This window comes from Sinocyclocheilus rhinocerous, unplaced genomic scaffold (genome assembly GCF_001515625.1).
Source record: "Sinocyclocheilus rhinocerous isolate Xijiao unplaced genomic scaffold, SAMN03320098_v1.1 scaffold448, whole genome shotgun sequence".
Lineage (NCBI taxonomy): Eukaryota > Metazoa > Chordata > Actinopteri > Cypriniformes > Cyprinidae > Sinocyclocheilus > Sinocyclocheilus rhinocerous.
In genome coordinates, this window is record NW_015651514.1 from 434,490 (window position 1) to 452,110 (window position 17,621).

The following is a 17,621-nucleotide window of genomic DNA, read 5'->3' on the forward strand; positions in this document are numbered from 1 at the left end:
ATCAACCATCCACATCAAAAGCTGCAGGACTTCTTCTTTTTAGGAAACAAATCAAAGAAAAAATAAACAAATTCTACTGTTCCTAATATTCTGTATGTTGCTCAAAAACAAAATATATTGTGTTCAGCTGAAAAAAAGTTTTTTTTTTTTACCCAGTCATTTAAAAATGACACATTTTAGTGCTGTAACGACAATACCGCGATACTGTGAAACCGTGATATTTTTGCTTAAGGTTATCATACCGTCAAAATCTCATACCGGCCCATGCCTACATGACACCATGTTTAACTCCATCAAAGGTACAAGACATTAAGGAGATACGGACTATAAATGCCATTTCTGCCATGCAATTTACATTGCTAAAAATCATCCAGTATGTTTTAGAATAAATATATCAAAAAAATCCATAAAAACAAAAGTGTATAAAATACTTCTCAGAGAAACTTTTTAGAAAAGAGTTGATTCATTCTTTTACACTGGTCAAATAGTAGGTTATTTTAATTGTTTTAAAGAAATCAAATTTATGCCGTTTTGCTGATAATGTACACATATGTTTTAGGGTATTTATATAGGCTAGTTCGGCCAACTTATATTTTGCAGTAGAAAATGCAGTTGTCTGACTCGGCGCGTCACTGACCAAATTTTAAAAAAATGAAACGTGCAAATCTTACCGTTTACTTTAAATTCTATCCTTCAAATATGTGACTATCACAGAAGGAGTCTGCCTGCATACATCAACATCTCTGTGCAGCAGTAGTTGTACAGTATTGTCATTGCACCTATTCAAACCGACCGATGGACCGTTCATCCACCGATTCCAGCAGTGTCTTCCATAATATCGAAGTGTGCATCATTTCCTTGTTCTAACTAAAAATATTTTCTCATAACGTGAGTGTCACGGTCAAGGTGTGTGGAGGCAGGCAGGATGACGAGGACGACAAGGATTCAAATAAGGATGTTTAATGTAGAGACAACAAGGCAGATACGGGTAGATCTGCAGTTTAGTTTAAGGAGGAATTTTTGTGCGCCTAGCACTCCTCCCTGTCATTAAAACATAGCATGCCACAGGAAAAGTCATCAAAAATATAGCGCATCCACTACAAATATGTCTATTCATATAATCTTTAACTTCTGCATAATGACTTTATGTAGCCTAATCTCAGTGCTCATCTCCATTAATGAGTGTCATTTTTAATCTAATTGTTTATATCAAAATGAAAACAGACTTTAAAATACTTAATTGTTTTGCTCACTGTAGTAAAAGTGTGCGTACGCATGGGTCAGAGTTTGCGTGCAAGTGCGCAAATTTTCCCATCAAGTTTGTTTTTATAAATCCCATCTTTTGCGTAGGAAGTGGCGTACGCCTCTTTCAGGGCAGGTTTTGTGCGTACGCAACAGTTATAAATGAGGCCCCTGATGAGGAAAAAGTAACGCAAAAGTAACGTAACAGATTACTTTCCATAAAAAGTAACTACTGTAAGTAACGCAATTAGCACTGCTTGTAATTAGATTATATTGCATTTTAAAATACTTTTAATCAGATTACAGTTACTTTTTAATTGATTACATGATTACATATTATTCACATGGTCACATGGCATGCAGGTAAAGAGGAATAATATTTCATATTTTTATTAAATGTTTTATTTTAATTTTGTTTTATTTGTTGTAATTTACAGACTACAATGTATAAGCATTTATTATGGTTTTTCCAGTGTCAAACACCTCAGTTTCTTTAGAAAATGTACAAATCTAGTTAAGGTAATTGGTCTAATGTCTTTTTATTTTTTTATATGAGCAAATAACCTTCATTGCCTTACAATGTGAAGTGGGTCTAGAGAAGTGCATGTAGAGGTAAAGCTACTTATCGTGTCCAGTTGTAAAGTTTTTATAAGGCTCAGTGCTCAAAACAGGCTATATTGTACTGTATGAAGCATTATGTTCTCATACTTTGGATTTACAAGCAGCGGTAACATGGACTTTTACTAGGAAAACTTTTACTCTTGAGTACATTCACTGGGAAACAGGCCTTAAGTTATATAACTATAAACTTTTGTTACTTTGCACTATAACACATTTACTTCAGACTCTTCACAGGAAGATTAGGGACTGTGTTTTTCTCTCATTATTTCAAAGGCAATTTTCAATGCCACACTGAACCGATTGTCCTGTAGATAACAGGTTGTTCGGCCAGCTTATGCTCTGTCTTGAAGACTATTAGATTAGCCCGTTTCATTCGATTGACCTACACAAAATGTTTCGATTAGATCTAGATCTGGAGGCTGGTAAACAGTGGTTGGGTTGGATGATTCAAACGCATTGCTGCTCACCATTGTACATTTATACAATTACTTTTATATTTACTCGATAGTTGTAATATGATTAAAGGTTCAGATGGTAAGCCTTTGTGCTGGCCACTCAAGATAAACCAATAATTTCCTGTTTTTGCTCCAAGAACAGCAGACAAAAGACTGTTATCAATTTTGGCACACCCTTAGCTCGAAAAACAAAACAAAAAAACAAACTCATCTTTGCCCAAACTGAGGAAAAAGCTCAATCCGATAATAAAGCATAAAGAGACACTGAGCCAGCCAAAGAGGAAATGGACATTTTCACTGTCCTTCATTGATTGGCAACGATGTTTTCATTGATTCAAAATATTATGCTTTTTTTTCTTAAAATAGTAATTTTGTCATCTTTTTGTAGTTTATTTGCAGTATGAAACCCATATTTCTTCTAGGGAATACAAAAGGAGAAAAACTCTGCTGGTTGCTGTTTTCCATGCAATTACAGTGAATGGGGCTGAAGCTTTCAAGCTTTATAAAGAACAAAAAAGCACCATAAAAACGTATCACAAAAGTAGTCTGACTCATGCACTATATTCCAAGTCTTCTGAAGTCATTTGATAGCTTTGTGTAATGAAAAGACCTAGATTTACATCATTATTCACTAATTATCATCTTCTCCAGTGAGCTGTTAACCTCTACGACCGGCTCATTGAGTCAGTTAGTTGAGCTTGAGAACCAGTCCAATTTGTGAACGAATCATCTGAATCCCGAATTATTCAGATCATTCAGTTGTGAAGTGGATTAATCGATTAATCAGACTCAAAAGAATGATTCGCTCATGAAAAGGGGTGGGGGGGGGATTAGGACGATTCCAAGGGTCTGATGAGGGAGAAGGGGCCCGAATGTGATTTCTGCCAAGGGGGACCCCACCGCAAATTTTTGTACTGCACAATCAAGCACAATTAATCAGAATTTGTATTGTGTAGCAACATATATTTGATTTACTCTTTTTTGTTTAGAATCACAAGGACATCTGGGCATCACTCAATTATCTTCCTCTCTCTCTCTTCTGTATTGTTGTGATACTTGTGTCTCTGTTTTTCATCTGTAGCTTATCTTGCTTGATACTGTAGTCTTCTTTATCCAAAGAATGTCTAAGTTCTTTTTTATAGTATCTTTTGATATCATACTATGAACCATGAGCATAAAGAACCGTATTCTTTTAAGTCAACCGTCTGGTTTCTCTACCACATAGACTGTTTATTCGAGCCAGTGTGTAATTATGGTTATTAAGAAACCTTAAGGGGAATGTTTTTACTATTGAGTTATTTTGGTTGCTTCAAGGTAAAGGTGTATATTTGCTTACATTTTTAATTAAAGTACATGAACTAGGAGAATCAATTGACATCGGCATACTTTAAGAATGCCAAATACTGGTCTAGAGCAACAATTTGCATAGTAACCACATTAATGGGAAATGAAGAGAAGGTAAATAAAATTCTGACTTGAAGCAACACAAATAAGTTCTTACTTTCCTCCTACATTCAAGATTTTATTCAGTAAACATTGGCTATGTAATTTGATAACCTACTTTGTGCAAACTGTGCAGCGGGACTAATTAAGTATGTACTAATCCTTGTAAGTAAGTTATCATCAGTTTTTGATGCAAAAGAGTAGGATTCAGCATTGACCGAATCATGGCTTATCCCTTCTTTCTCTTTGTGTTTAATGCAGGATCCCTGGTGAGATCCCGTTGGCTGATGATCCCCCTGCTCGTGCAGGCCTGGCTCTTGGCTTCCCAAGGCAGAGTCCGAGAGAAACCGTGTCCCCGAAGCTGCCGCTGCGATGGCAAAATAGTGTATTGTGAGTCAAATGCCTTCCGTGATGTGCCAAAGAATGTTTCCGTGGGATGCCAGGGCCTCTCTCTGCGGTACAACAGCTTGGTGAACCTCAGGGCTGGTCAGTTTGCCAGCCTCAGCCAGTTAGTCTGGCTGTACCTGGACCACAACTACATCAATGCAGTGGACAAACAAGCCTTTCAGGGTGTTCGAAGACTAAAGGAGGTGATCCTCAGCTCCAACAAGATCACACATTTGGAAAACAGCACGTTCCATTCGATCCCCAACCTACGCAATCTGGACCTGTCCTACAACAAGCTTCAAGTCCTGCAGCCGAATCAGTTCCAGGGCTTGCGCAAACTGTTGAGTCTCCACATCAGATCGAATTCCCTCAAGACGGTTCCCATGCGAGTGTTCCAGGATTGTCGAAACCTAGAGTTCCTTGATTTGGGCTACAATCGGCTGCGAAGTCTTACCCGTAATGCATTTGCGGGTCTTCTCAAACTGACGGAGTTACACTTAGAGCACAACCAATTCTCAAAGATCAATTTTTCTCATTTCCCAAGGCTGAACAACCTCCGCGCTTTGTATCTGCAGTGGAATCGGATAAAGTCGATAACCCAGGGAATTACATGGACCTGGACCTCTTTGCAAAAGCTGGATCTTTCTGGAAATGACCTGCAGGTTTTGGATTCAAGCATCTTCCAGTGTCTCCCTAACTTGCAGACTCTTAATCTGGACTCCAATAAGCTAAGCAACGTGTCTCAAGAGGCCATATCAGCTTGGATCTCTCTTACTACCATCAGTCTTGCTGGTAACATTTGGGAATGCAGCCCCAGCTTATGCCCCCTTGTAGCTTGGCTGAGGAACTTCAAGGGGAACAAGGAGACCACCATGATTTGTGCTGGACCAAAGGAGGTTCAGGGTGAGAAAGTCATCGAGGCTGTTGACACACATGGAATCTGTAAGATGACCCCCACTCCTTACCAACCGATCTCCTCCACCGTAAGCTCCCCATCCAAACCTGGACGTTTCCCCCTGCCCACCATGTTCAGGGTGAATGAGAAAATAACACGCAACAACGCTGTTGTGCCTTCCCCGACGGATGCCTCCCCACCCGTCCCTGAGCAGGACTTCGAGCATGTTTCGTTCCACAAGATAATTGCCGGCAGCGTCGCCCTCTTCCTATCTGTGGCCATGATCTTGCTAGTGATCTACGTCTCCTGGAAGCATTATCCCAGCAGCATGAAGCAACTGCAGCAGCATTCCATGGTGAGAAAACGCCGGAAAAAGGCGCGGGAGACAGAGCGCACCCTCAGCTCCCCGCTTCAGGAATATTATGTGGACTACAAACCCACAAACTCTGAGACCATGGACGTACTGGTCAATGGGACAGGACCATGTACCTACACCATCTCCGGCTCTCGAGAATGTGAGGTATGATCCGTCGCCCTCCTAAAATCCATTACCACTGCGGGGAACAAGAGGTAAATGTCCAGTCGATGTGAGGCGAAAAAATTGTGTTGTCTCCCCCCCCTTTTCCGCTGCTAGCTGTTCCCCTCTAATGGGTAGGAAACATGGGTCAGTGCATGGCAACTTGAGTCATATGTTCTCAGGCTTGTAATCAAAGTTGTATTTCCTCCTTTTACCTCAGGTATAGTAAGATAAAACATCCTTGAGCCAAAAACACCTTGTTATATATCAAACAGCAGCACCGGTTTGGGGAATTTTTACTCTCTGCTGGCTTAAAGCAAAATATTGAGTACTGCTTTTAAAATACACCACTGATTGGCTACAAAAAATTGTTGTAGCTTCAAATACTGGGTCAAGTCTCTGTGCATTGCTCCTTTCCTATCCGTTGTGTGTTTTTGCATTGTTATCAACATGCAACACCCCAGGCAAATGGCTGTTAAATCAAATAAATTACGGTGGCCTACTGGTTTAAAGGAAAGAGACCAAAAAAAAGACATTGATTAAATGTGAGAGCTAATATATTGGTCTGGTTCCAAGATAAATATTTGCCTCATTTTGGATTCACGGTAGCAGTGACCGGATTATTGAGGGGTTGGAGAGATTTCCCTTAATCATGCACTTTGTCAGACAAATCAGCAATTCAGGACATAATTAAAGATACACATTGCTGATCCTTGTACGTAATCCCGCCACATGGCCACTCTTGGCAATTGCATCCCATAATTTATGCAGTGTCATAGGTTCTCCCCATGAAATATGACAAGGCTCAGGTCCAGACATAGAGGAGCTTGAGAAAATAAGTGTAAAGCCTTTTGCCACAAAGCAGCTACTCAGGGGAGTCAAAGTACACATACATTAGGGCTGTGCAATTAATCGCATGCGATTGCCATGCGCATCTCGTCAGTAAAGCCGGTCCCGTGATTAGTAGTAAATCGCCATCACCTGCTTTCAGATGGAGCGCATTTAATACACAGAGCCGTAGTTCACTGACAAGCTAGGCGTACATTACAAATTACTTTTCTATTCAGGCCGTAGAACAGCAAAAGCGAAGGCAATCTTCCTGGTAGAAATAAATTCAGTGTTCACGGGTCTAATTATGAATGGCTTTCAGCAAAGGTCATCTTGAGTATCGCCTCCATCACATTGCCGGAAGTGTTAGAACAAGTGTGAGATCCATAGGGAGTCTTACTTACAGGACAGCCATCATTTTGTTCTGTTTTGTTGATTCAGTGGATTGTAGGTAAATCCGCATGGCAGTTATATTCTCATTGTAAGTAATGAGCAAGCCCAAGGGATGCATTTCAACAGCTTTAAAAATGATAAAGCTGGTTTGCTTTCAGCTTTGCACAGGAAGTAATAACAGGAAGTATTTCCCATGAAACAAGGTCAGATTAAATAATTATTAAGGTGAATTAATGAAATTCACAAATGGATAGAATTTACAAGTGTTTGACTAAGAGGCTTAGGGATTTGTTTGGAAGTGCTATGGTGATTGTCTTTGCTTTCGCACCAGTAAAAGGTAATATTTCATTTTAGTGGTTTAATCTGCATTGTAAACAAGGTGCTGTGCTTTTCCGCTTGTGTATTGTTGCCGTGTTGATTCATTCGTGTTTATGGTTTTCCTGTTGTTAGCATCCATCATGTCCTTTGCCCCCTTTGTTGCTCCTGTTGTTGTGTTTTTCTGTCTTTTGACAATTACTAAGTTTTTCAGTAAATATAGAACTGAACCCTGCATTTTATCAAGTAACCCTTACTGCTAATGTGTAACACAGTGATATCGGTTAATATCTGTATGACCTTATGTGAAACCTATTATTATCAACACCATCTTTTGCAATATCGGCTTTTATGAAGCATCAAAGTGAACTTCCCACCTATAATTTAAAATAAGACCTATACACAGTGACAGACACACAAATGCTTCCTTTTTAGTAAATCTGATTGAATCCTGGTAATTTTAGCACATTATAGCTACAGTTTGAGATCCAATATAATTGGGATGTAAGTTTGTTCCCCCTCAATCTTTAATATTTGGTTGTATCCTTGTACTATGGGAATATATCTTCAACTACAAGGTTTTATAGTCTGCCTGGCTCTCCATCTCTCTCTTTAATCATACGGTTGCTCTCCTGCTTGAGTTAGATGAGTCCCTGACAGCTTTTTGTTGACAAGGCAGAACCACGGGAAGTCCAGGCAGTGGGCCATTACTGAAGCCCCTTGATGTTGTGAGCAGTCATGCTGGCCATATTTACAGCGAGAAGGACGTTGATTCTATCTCGGAAAATTGGAAGTGTCAAAGAGCGAGATCAGAGACATAAAGCTACGGCTGTCAGAAAGCAATTTTTATCGAACGGTGATAACCTGTGACCTCCTGTGACCACGGTCAGTGGCATTGCTCATACGCACAGATCTGCAGAAGAGAAGAGGTATAGAATAACGTTCGGGCTGATAATATAGTGTGATTGTGGACCGGACTGTCTCCTACACTCACAGCGATGGAGAAGAACAGATGAACACACTTGTTTCATTTTGAAACGGATGCTTGGCACAGTCAATATTTAGAAATATGAGTTTTCATGTGTTTTGTAAATTGATGGTTTATATTTCAGTTGTAGGTTAGCAGAAATGAGCAGCTTGATAGCCCGTGGTCACTATATGTTTTGCGATCTCATTTTATGTTCCACTAAAGAAAGAAAAACACTCCTACAGAATTGATATGATATCAGAGTGAGAAAATGATGACATATTTTCATTTTCGGGTTCAGTTTCTTTGCAGAAATGCTGTGAAATTCCTTTGACGCTTTTGGTAATGATGTAAGTTTCATAAGTAGCTAACTAGGAGCAGCTTCCACTCTTTGACCAGATCAAAAAATGTGAGGATGAAGAAATAGTTTGATTCTACAACTTCCTATCTGTCACTGCAGATGTATTAATGAGCGATTCGTATGTAATGCTGCTGTGAAGTCCCTGCTTAATCATTGTGACCGTGTTTTGGCGTTTCTCCAGAAGCAGAGCTACTGTAAAAAGCCAGTGGGCTTTGGCAGCATTGTTTCAGCGTATTAAAATGAACAACAGCTTCCCTGAAACTACAAATGTCCTCTTTAGCAGAACAGGGCCCTCCCAGAGCTCTCTGTTGGGTCAGCTCCTTTTGCTCCAAATGGCGAAGGCTTCGTCCTTGACTTCTGGACGGCTTCCCGGTGTTTCTGGCCCAAGCAGCGGTGCTTCACCTTTTCTACCGCAACTGTCCCAGGCAACCCAACCTTTACTCGATGGTTGTTTTATACAAACACAGAGCTGGGACTTAGAGATTAATGCGTGTGTTTGTATCGGTGTGGTTGTGCATCTCTTTTTCAAGGACTTTTGCTATGAATATTCAGTCTGAATGTGATTCTGCAGGGATTTCAGACAACAAAACAGCTCTGTTCCAAGAATTACCTAGCAAGCTTATTACCTGGACAGCATTTTCGAACTATATATATATATATATATATATATATATATCCATCCATACATGCACACTCAAACGTTTGGAATGATTATGATTTTTTTTATATATATTTTTTTTTAAAGATGTCTCTTGTGCTCACCAAGGCTGCATTTATTGCAGTAAAATCAGTAATAGTGTGAAATATTATTACGATTTAAAATAACTGTTTTCTATTTGAATATATATTAAAATTTTATTTATTCATATGACTCAAACTGAATTTTCAGCATCATTACTCTTCAGTGTGACATGATCCTTCAGAAATCATTATTATATGATGCTTTTTTAAATTATTATTTTTTCTTATTATTATCAATGTTGAAAACAGTTGTGCTGTTTCATATTTTTGTGGAAACTGTAATACTTTATTTTTTTTTTTTCAGGATTCTTTGATGAATGGAAAGTTCAAAAGAACAGTATTTATTTGGAACACAAATCTTTTGTAACATTATAAATGTCTTTACTGGCACTTTGATTCATTTTCATTGCTGAATAAAAGTATTATTATTATTATTATTATTATTATTATTATTATTCAGATTGGCTGCACAAGACATTTACACTTAAATGATATTAAACTAACTTTAAAACTGGAGTTGAATCTTGGTTTAATTAATCTGATGACTTAAAGTATCATTGTATCATACTGATAATATTGATCATATGTACACATAAAAATGTCAACTACTCTAAAAATAGACTACTAAACCATTTGTGTGTGCTATGCTTGGAGTATTGCATTAAATTAGCAATTAAATGTTAAATTAGCAACATGCTAATACCAAACTCTAGTTTAGCGTCCTGCGCACGTGTTGTGCACTACAATGTTTCAAATCATACATTTATAAGCTTACAATTGAGTTGGACATCTGCTTGAGTAGGCAGCAGACAGCAGGACAGCTCATTGTCCTGGTTTTGGAACAGAGCTGATGTGTATTTATAATAAAAGTGAAATTCTCAGGGAGGAGATGACATATGAATGCATAGAGTATGTTCACTCATTTGACATCTGGGATGCAGTGCTAAATGAACATATGTCAGCAACAAACAGTCCTTTATGGACAAGAAGTGAGAGTGATCCTGCTGCAGTGGAAAAGTTGGAAGCATCTAAACAGATGTCTTAAATTTCACAAACTAAACCAAACTAGGCCGCAAGGTAACAAAATATAACCTGGAGGCGATGCAGCTTGGGTTGTTAGTGTCTTGTTAAATGAAACATGCCAGTGAAGGATGCTGAAGGCTTTCCTGTGGATTGGAAGAACAAATTGCTAAGAAATCGAAAACAGAATCATTTAGGCCTTAGTCACTGACCTTGATTGTAAAAGCAATGCAGGGCACAAACAGTCATAATGCGTCCACAGGTTGTGTGTGTGTGTGTGTGTGTGTGGATGTTATACTGCAAGTTGGGCTAATGTACGGCAGGACCTACCAGAATAAATTTTATCTACAAGAATAGATTTTATTTGTTTTTATTTTCAAATTCATTATCTTTTTTTTTTTTTTTTTTCAAATTCATCATTTTATTTTATTTTGTTGTATTTTTTAGAATAGCATACACTGATGAATTGTGCACAGGAACATTTGTTATTAAAGTCAGTTTTGCTCTTTATAAGCTCATACAGTAAGCACATATTTTATTTTATTTTATTTTATTTTATTTTATTTTTAGAATAGCATGCACTGATGAATTGCGTACAATAACACCACGCAAGTCAGTTTTGGTCTTTAACTACTCTTGACTACACAACAGTATTAGAGTTTCACTTACTTTTTCTTTTCTCTTTCTATAGTTCTATAAAGTAAGGGAACAGAGCGTTTTATAGCACTGACCTGTCAGGTCAGATAAAATCAAAGTCACTGATGGGTGTTTAAAGCCCAAGCTTTAGCGGTAGCTCTCAGGCAAAGCCAGACCTCTAGTGAATTAATGAATTGATAATGAAATTCAATTATACAGTTCCATTCAGGCAAGCGTGTGGGACAAAAGGTATCATTCGGGAGGCTGTCGTAAGCCTTGACCCCAGATGACTGGAACGTTGTTGTTATTGTCAGAAAGATGGTTGAACCAGGATGAAAGCTCTTGTGATATTGATTCTAGGTGAGTCCATGAGAGATTTCATCATTCACTTGATTCTGGTGGATTGGTTATACTTCACCAACTACAGATGTGCCTAATGAAATGAAACCCTTCTGTTCTCATTTAGTTTGTTTTCCTCTTTACTACATAAGTGATTTACATAATTATCTTCTCTGAATCTCATAATCAGAAAACTTAGTTATAGAATATAATGGTGTAAAGGCACTTGAGTCACTGTTAAAATTGCCTAAATTTCATTGCATTAGACAACAAACTTACAAATGTTTTAGGATAATTTCTCTGGACTTGCATTGTGAATATTTAATTTAGTACACATCTACATACTAGATTGAACTAGTTTACTTCAAAATAGCAAGGAAACCCTGGTTCCCTTTCATGGGAACTTCGAACTGCGTCCTCTAGGGGTCGCTATGGGGAACGCCTCGTCGTGACCCGTGTCTGAAGCATACATTGAAAAAACACCAACTCGTTGGCCGGCGACAGCCATGACGTCACTACCGGTGCGACTATAGTATAAATAGGCGCCGGGAGAGACGAAGAAGTGAATGATGTGTGCTCCCGGCGCTTATTTATACTATAGTCGCACCGGTAGTGACGTCATGGCTGTCGCCAGCCAACGAGTTGGTGTTTTTTCAATGTATGCTTCAGACACGGGTCACGACGAGGCGTTCCCCATAGCGACCCCTAGAGGACGCAGTGTCTCGTTCCCTACTCAGGGAACCATGGTTACATAAGTAGCCTGAGACGTTTTCCATTGCATGACCCCCTTTAAAGACCCATTAATGCACAAGGGATGGAATAAGAAAGTAAATAAATCCCCTCCCATCACTGTTGCTTCTCTCCTGCGGCTGTCCTGGTTTTGGCAGTGTTTTTGGAGTGTGATAAACAGTGTGAGACACACACACACACACACCGTGACAGACAGTGTGGTGGAGCTGCACCCTTGTCTGTTTGCGCTGTCTTTGCTGGCAGAGAGGCACGCAGCTGTGAGGAGGGCATCGCTTTAGCCTTCATTGTTGCAGTTGAGTGTAAAAGCTTTGTTTTGGCTGGCCACACGGCTCAGGTGCCTTTATTGAGCGTGGGATTGAATCCAGGCTCACAGCTGCACGCGTAAAGCAACTCAAGAGCACCTCCTCTGGAACCGATTAGTTTTTTGGCACGCTTTGATGGAAACTATTTGGGTATACTCTGATTATAGAATAACTATTCAGCAGTAATCTCCTAACTACGCTTCAAGTGCAGTGTAGAGGATGTCAGTTGAACCAGGCATTTGCATTCGGGAAGCTCTGTTCTCTTTAGTGTGGTATTTGTAAATTATCCAGTTCCAGGGGAGACTGGATGACAAATCCAGTGTCGTGCAAGATTCAGTCCCAATGTATTCGATGCATGATTTGAATGATATATGGATAACACTTTAAGGTTCAATTTGTTAACAGTTGTATAGGTATCATGACCTACACTGTAAAAGTTATTTTAATGAACATTTGTAAATAAAAACAAAGATTATAGGAGTATGTTTTACATAAAGGCTCACAGCTGCACGCGCAAAGCAACTCAAGAGCACCTCCTCTGGAACCGATTAGTTTTTTGGCACGCTTTGATGGAAACTATTTGGGTATACTGTGATTATAGAATAACTATTCAGCAGTAATCTCCTAACTACGCTTCAAGTGCAGTGTAGAGGATGTCAGTTGAACCAGGCATTTGCATTCGGGAAGCTCTGTTCTCTTTAGTGTGGTATTTGTAAATTATCCAGTTCCAGGGGAGACTGGATGACAAATCCAGTGTCGTGCAAGATTCAGTCCCAATGTATTCGATGCATGATTTGAATGATATATGGATAACACTTTAAGGTTCAATTTGTTAACAGTTGTATAGGTATCATGACCTACACTGTAAAAGTTATTTTAATGAACATTTGTAAATAAAAACAAAGATTATAGGAGTATGTTTTACATAAAAATACTATTTCCTATTTCAAAAGTATACATTTAATTCAGTGTGTTATGTGCTGTTTCTTTGTAATTATTTGTGAAATTTTCCTAGCAATTTTTGAATAAAAATTGTTTTTGTTTTGTTTTGTTTTTGTTTTTTCAGTGTAAAAATGCATTTTTATATTTTGCAATCTTAATAAATAATGTTACTTTCTAAATATACTAATGTTCAATTGTTCATTTATGTTGTTCATAATGTACTATTGTTATTTTATATTTTTTTAAAGTCAAAATGTTTTGGTATACCATTTTAATTCAGTAAAATTGAAGTAAAAACACTTTAATTCCTCAACAATTACTTAAAATGATCAAACGTGTCAGTAAATACATTTATAATGTTATATAAGGTTTCTATTTCAAATAAATGCTGTTCTTTTTCATCTATTTATCAAAGAATCTTGAAAAAACATATAATGGTTTCCTTGAAAATATTTGAAAAATATATAGCAAAAACATTAAACAAGATAAAGAGTAAATGCTGTTAATATATTGTTCCTCATTTTCTAAAATAATTTTTAGAGCTGCACCATAAAGTGTTACTGATATCTGAATCGTTAACCAAGAAAATATTTTAATTAATGTCACATTATATAACCAGAGCTACAAATGGTTAAATTAAACACTCACTTGTTTTCTAATTAGATTGTAAGATATTATTCACAGATTCACTTCTGCTCTCAAATAAAATATGAACTTTATAGTATAGGTTTTGACATCCTGATGTTAGGTTACACTCAAGAGCATGCTATTTCTCATGCTGTTTATCAACCTGAACTATTATTATTATACTATATTTTTCATAAACATATGCACAGATTATAGATTATAACATACATATTATACAGATTATACCATAAAAGATACATCAGGTGCTGGATCTGGATCTGGCTTGTTCTGGTACAAATTAGGACCTGGTTCTCTTCATATAAGACCTCTTTCTTGGACTCTCTGCTCAAATGCTCTCTCATGTCATTTTCCCTCTTACATCAGCACCGCATTCGGTTCTCTGCCGAGGTCCACCGGCTTGATTGACAGGAAGGTGATTTAATTTTAATTTAGGGCCAAACCCCCAGTTGATCCAGTTCTGACCAGAGCAAGTCAAGCGTTAACCGCCTCTCACCCTACTAACCGCGGCGAGTCTTGACATGTTTCTGCTCGCACTCATTCTCTGCCTGCGCAGCGTCTATTCGATTGAATGCATCAGATAGTTTTGAAAGAGAATATGTATGCGTGATAAAGACAACTTGATGACAATATTATTTATTCATGCAGTAATATTCCTATTGAGTAATATTTCATTTTGCTCTCTTAAAGAAGCATCTCTCTCATTGACTTCAGAGCCACATGATTATATCATCAACCATCAAGCGTACATTTATTCCAATGCAGAAACCAGCACAAATGTGATAAAGATGTTTCTCAGCAATATCATAAATTATTTAACATGTAGGCAACACGGCAACCACCAAACGGGATGCAACGTGTTGAGTCTATCCAGAAGAGTTTTCGGTGAGAAAGTGGAGCGTCTATCAATCTGGACTTTCTTTTGGGAATGCAGCATGGGACAAGTGAACATGAGACCCTAATCGTATTTCCTCTGGCTAGAATGACTAATATCTCCATGTTTTTTACATCTTTTCTTTTTTTTTGTGATCTAATGGCCTTACGCCTTCTTAAGGGGCCATTAAAACCTAATAAGATCTTTTTTATCCTGTCTGCTTGAAGCAACTCTCACTGGTCTGGCTGTAAGGCATTTGTGTTGGTTTTGCCCTGGAAATGAGACGATTAAAGTTTTAACAGCGCTTTATGCATGCGTGACTGTCAGATGGACTGACTTCTTGTCAACGGTCCCACCTTTCCGCTTTCTTCAGCCCACCCATTCCTGCGCCCATGTCTTCTGGCTGTAAAAAACAGCAGGCTGTGGCTCAGAACCGCCGTCGAATGTCAACGAGCGATGAGTCACTTTGCACCCGAGCACATTTAATGATGCGACCCGAAGCGGGGCAGCTAGACTCGCTGCAAGAGGCCCTTCTGCCTTTTATTCCTTTCTCTGCTTCTCTCTGGTTTTTTTAGGTGAGTCCTACAAACCTCCTGTTCCCTTTCTTCCATTTCTGTCCTTCTTTCCCCTCAGTCAGAGAGAGTGATTCATAGATTTGTCTCTGAATTATTTAACTAGTTCAGCTTTTCAAGTTTTTATCCACTTTTCTTTAGGAATTTATGTATTTTAATCAGATCTTGGCACAAATGGGGTAGTAGGAGTTTCTGCTGACCTTCCTTTATCTTCCATCAGAATTTAAGACATCTCTGGACATATTTTATTTTAATTTTATTTTATTTTTTATTATATATTTATTTTAGTATATTTATTTTTTTTAAAGAGTTTGGACATCATTTTTCATCATCATGACATCAAAATTGACCCTTTTTGCCTTTTTTTTAATATACATGTTTTTGGTGACTTTTCTTTAGGAATTTATGTATTTTAATCAGATCTTGGCACAAAAGGATTAGCACCACTGTTTCTGCTGACCTTAAAAGATAACATCTCTGGACATTATGTTATGTTAGGTTGTGTTAATGCTGGTGTTTTTGTTTTTGTTTGTTTGTTTTCCACCCTTTCCAATGCAGTGCTGTTTTTTGTTGTTATTTTCTTTCTTGCAATAATAATGAAAAAAATTTGTAAAAATTTAAAAATAATGCTGGTTGATGCTAATGTAAAAAAGGTTATGGCAATAATACTAATTAAGGATTTTATATAGAAGTAAACTTGCATTCAACTTAATTCACTTAATGTGATATTTATCCTGATATCACCCCAAAAAAACGTACCTTCAAAAACATGGCTAAAGTTTGGAAATTGAATACGCCATCAACTAATTTTTCAAAGAAAGTTAAAAGAATGTGGAAGAACGGCCCCAATTTAGGTGTTTTGTTTCCCACCGACGAAAATATTCTCGCTTTAATTAGATCTGTCCGAGACACAAAGCAAACATCTGATGAAGTGCCTGACATTCGCTTTAAGCCCGAAGCGCAAAAGAGTAATTATCTGGCCTACATTGCTCAAACCTGTGTTCCTTCTGAGCGCTCCATGAGCATTTTGCATTCTGTAAACGCCTCACTTGTTTTTAAGTGCTGCCAAGCATTCTGACAAAACAATTCAACGTCTGCTGCACTTCATCTTTGGGCCTCTCCAGAGGTGAGGATACTTCACATGCTCTTATTGTGCCGCTTCTTGGCGTGGAGCAGCGATGCACCGGATATCACGAGTGCCTGGAAGTGGAGACAAGAGGCAAAGCTCTTCATTACAGTCAGTTTGGTCAGTTTTGGCCACCAGCGTTTAAACCACACGGCACAATTGAGAGCCTATTGTGCTCTGTGAAAACAAAAAAATCACAACCACCACATACCCCACACAAACTCTTGAGATTTATTGTAAAAATGCTTAGTGTTCGTAATGTGACAGCCATTATGCTTCACTAATGTTATGAATTTTATGAAATATGTTGCATGTTGAGTGGCTGAAGTGGAAATCTATGCCACAGTTTATATTTGCCCATTCCAGCACGTATACCTTTATCTATAGAATAAATTTACACAGCACTATTTTTTTTTACTATTAGTTGTATTCATTTTTAATGAGCTGAAAAGAATGCACGTCACACCTCTGTTTATCAATTTGCACTGGCTACCAATAGCTGCTCACATAAAATTCAAGGCATTGATGTTTGCCTACAAAACCACCACTGGCTCTGCACCCCTTTACCTAAATTCATTACATCAGACTTATGTGCCCTCTAGAAGCTTGCATTCTGCAAGTGAGCATGACTAATATGACTATGAATACTGTCTATACTGCAGAAAAATCATAAAATTCTGAACATAGAAGAAAGGCTTTATTTCTTGCTTAAGCAAATAAATTAAGACATTATTCAATAATATTCATATATTTATTTTCAAATATTTACATTTGATATTAATCTGATTGCAATTTACAAGACAAGAAAAATGTTACATGTATTTATTTATTTATTTATTTGCTTATTTTTTTCTATTTTCTTTTCTTTAGTTCTACAGTAATCTACAGTGTATGCAACTGGTTTTAATTGTATCTATCAATCTATATATATGAAAAAAATGAAAATACACTGAACAAAATTATAAACGCAACACTTTTGTTTTTGCCCCCATTTTTCATGAGCTGAACTCAAAGATCTAAGACTTTTTCTATGTACACAAAAGGCCTATTTCTCTCAAATATTGTTCACAAATCTGTCTAAATCTGTGTTAGTGAGCACTTCTCCTTTGCCAAGATAATCCATCCACCTCACAGGTGAGGCATATCAAGATGCTGATTAGACAACATGATTATTGCACAGGTGTGCCTTAAGCTGCCCACAATAAAAGGCCACTCTAAAATGTGAGCCTAAGGCACACCTGTGCAATAAT

General features: G+C 37.8%; 1 protein-coding gene across 2 annotated transcripts in view; it reads left to right on the forward strand.

Moving 5' to 3' along the window:
• LOC107713029 (leucine-rich repeat transmembrane neuronal protein 4) overlaps window positions 1–17,621 on the forward strand; it is a 133,156-nt gene that overhangs the window by 9,667 nt on the left and 105,868 nt on the right. Inside the window, exon 2 of one of the 2 annotated variants that reach the window (XM_016518441.1) lies at window positions 4,023–5,563. In XM_016518441.1, coding sequence (XP_016373927.1) covers window positions 4,023–5,563 — 1,541 coding nt within the window. Of the gene's footprint in view, window positions 1–4,022; window positions 5,614–17,621 lie in introns of both variants that reach the window. The other variant, XM_016518442.1, reaches the window with a different exon arrangement.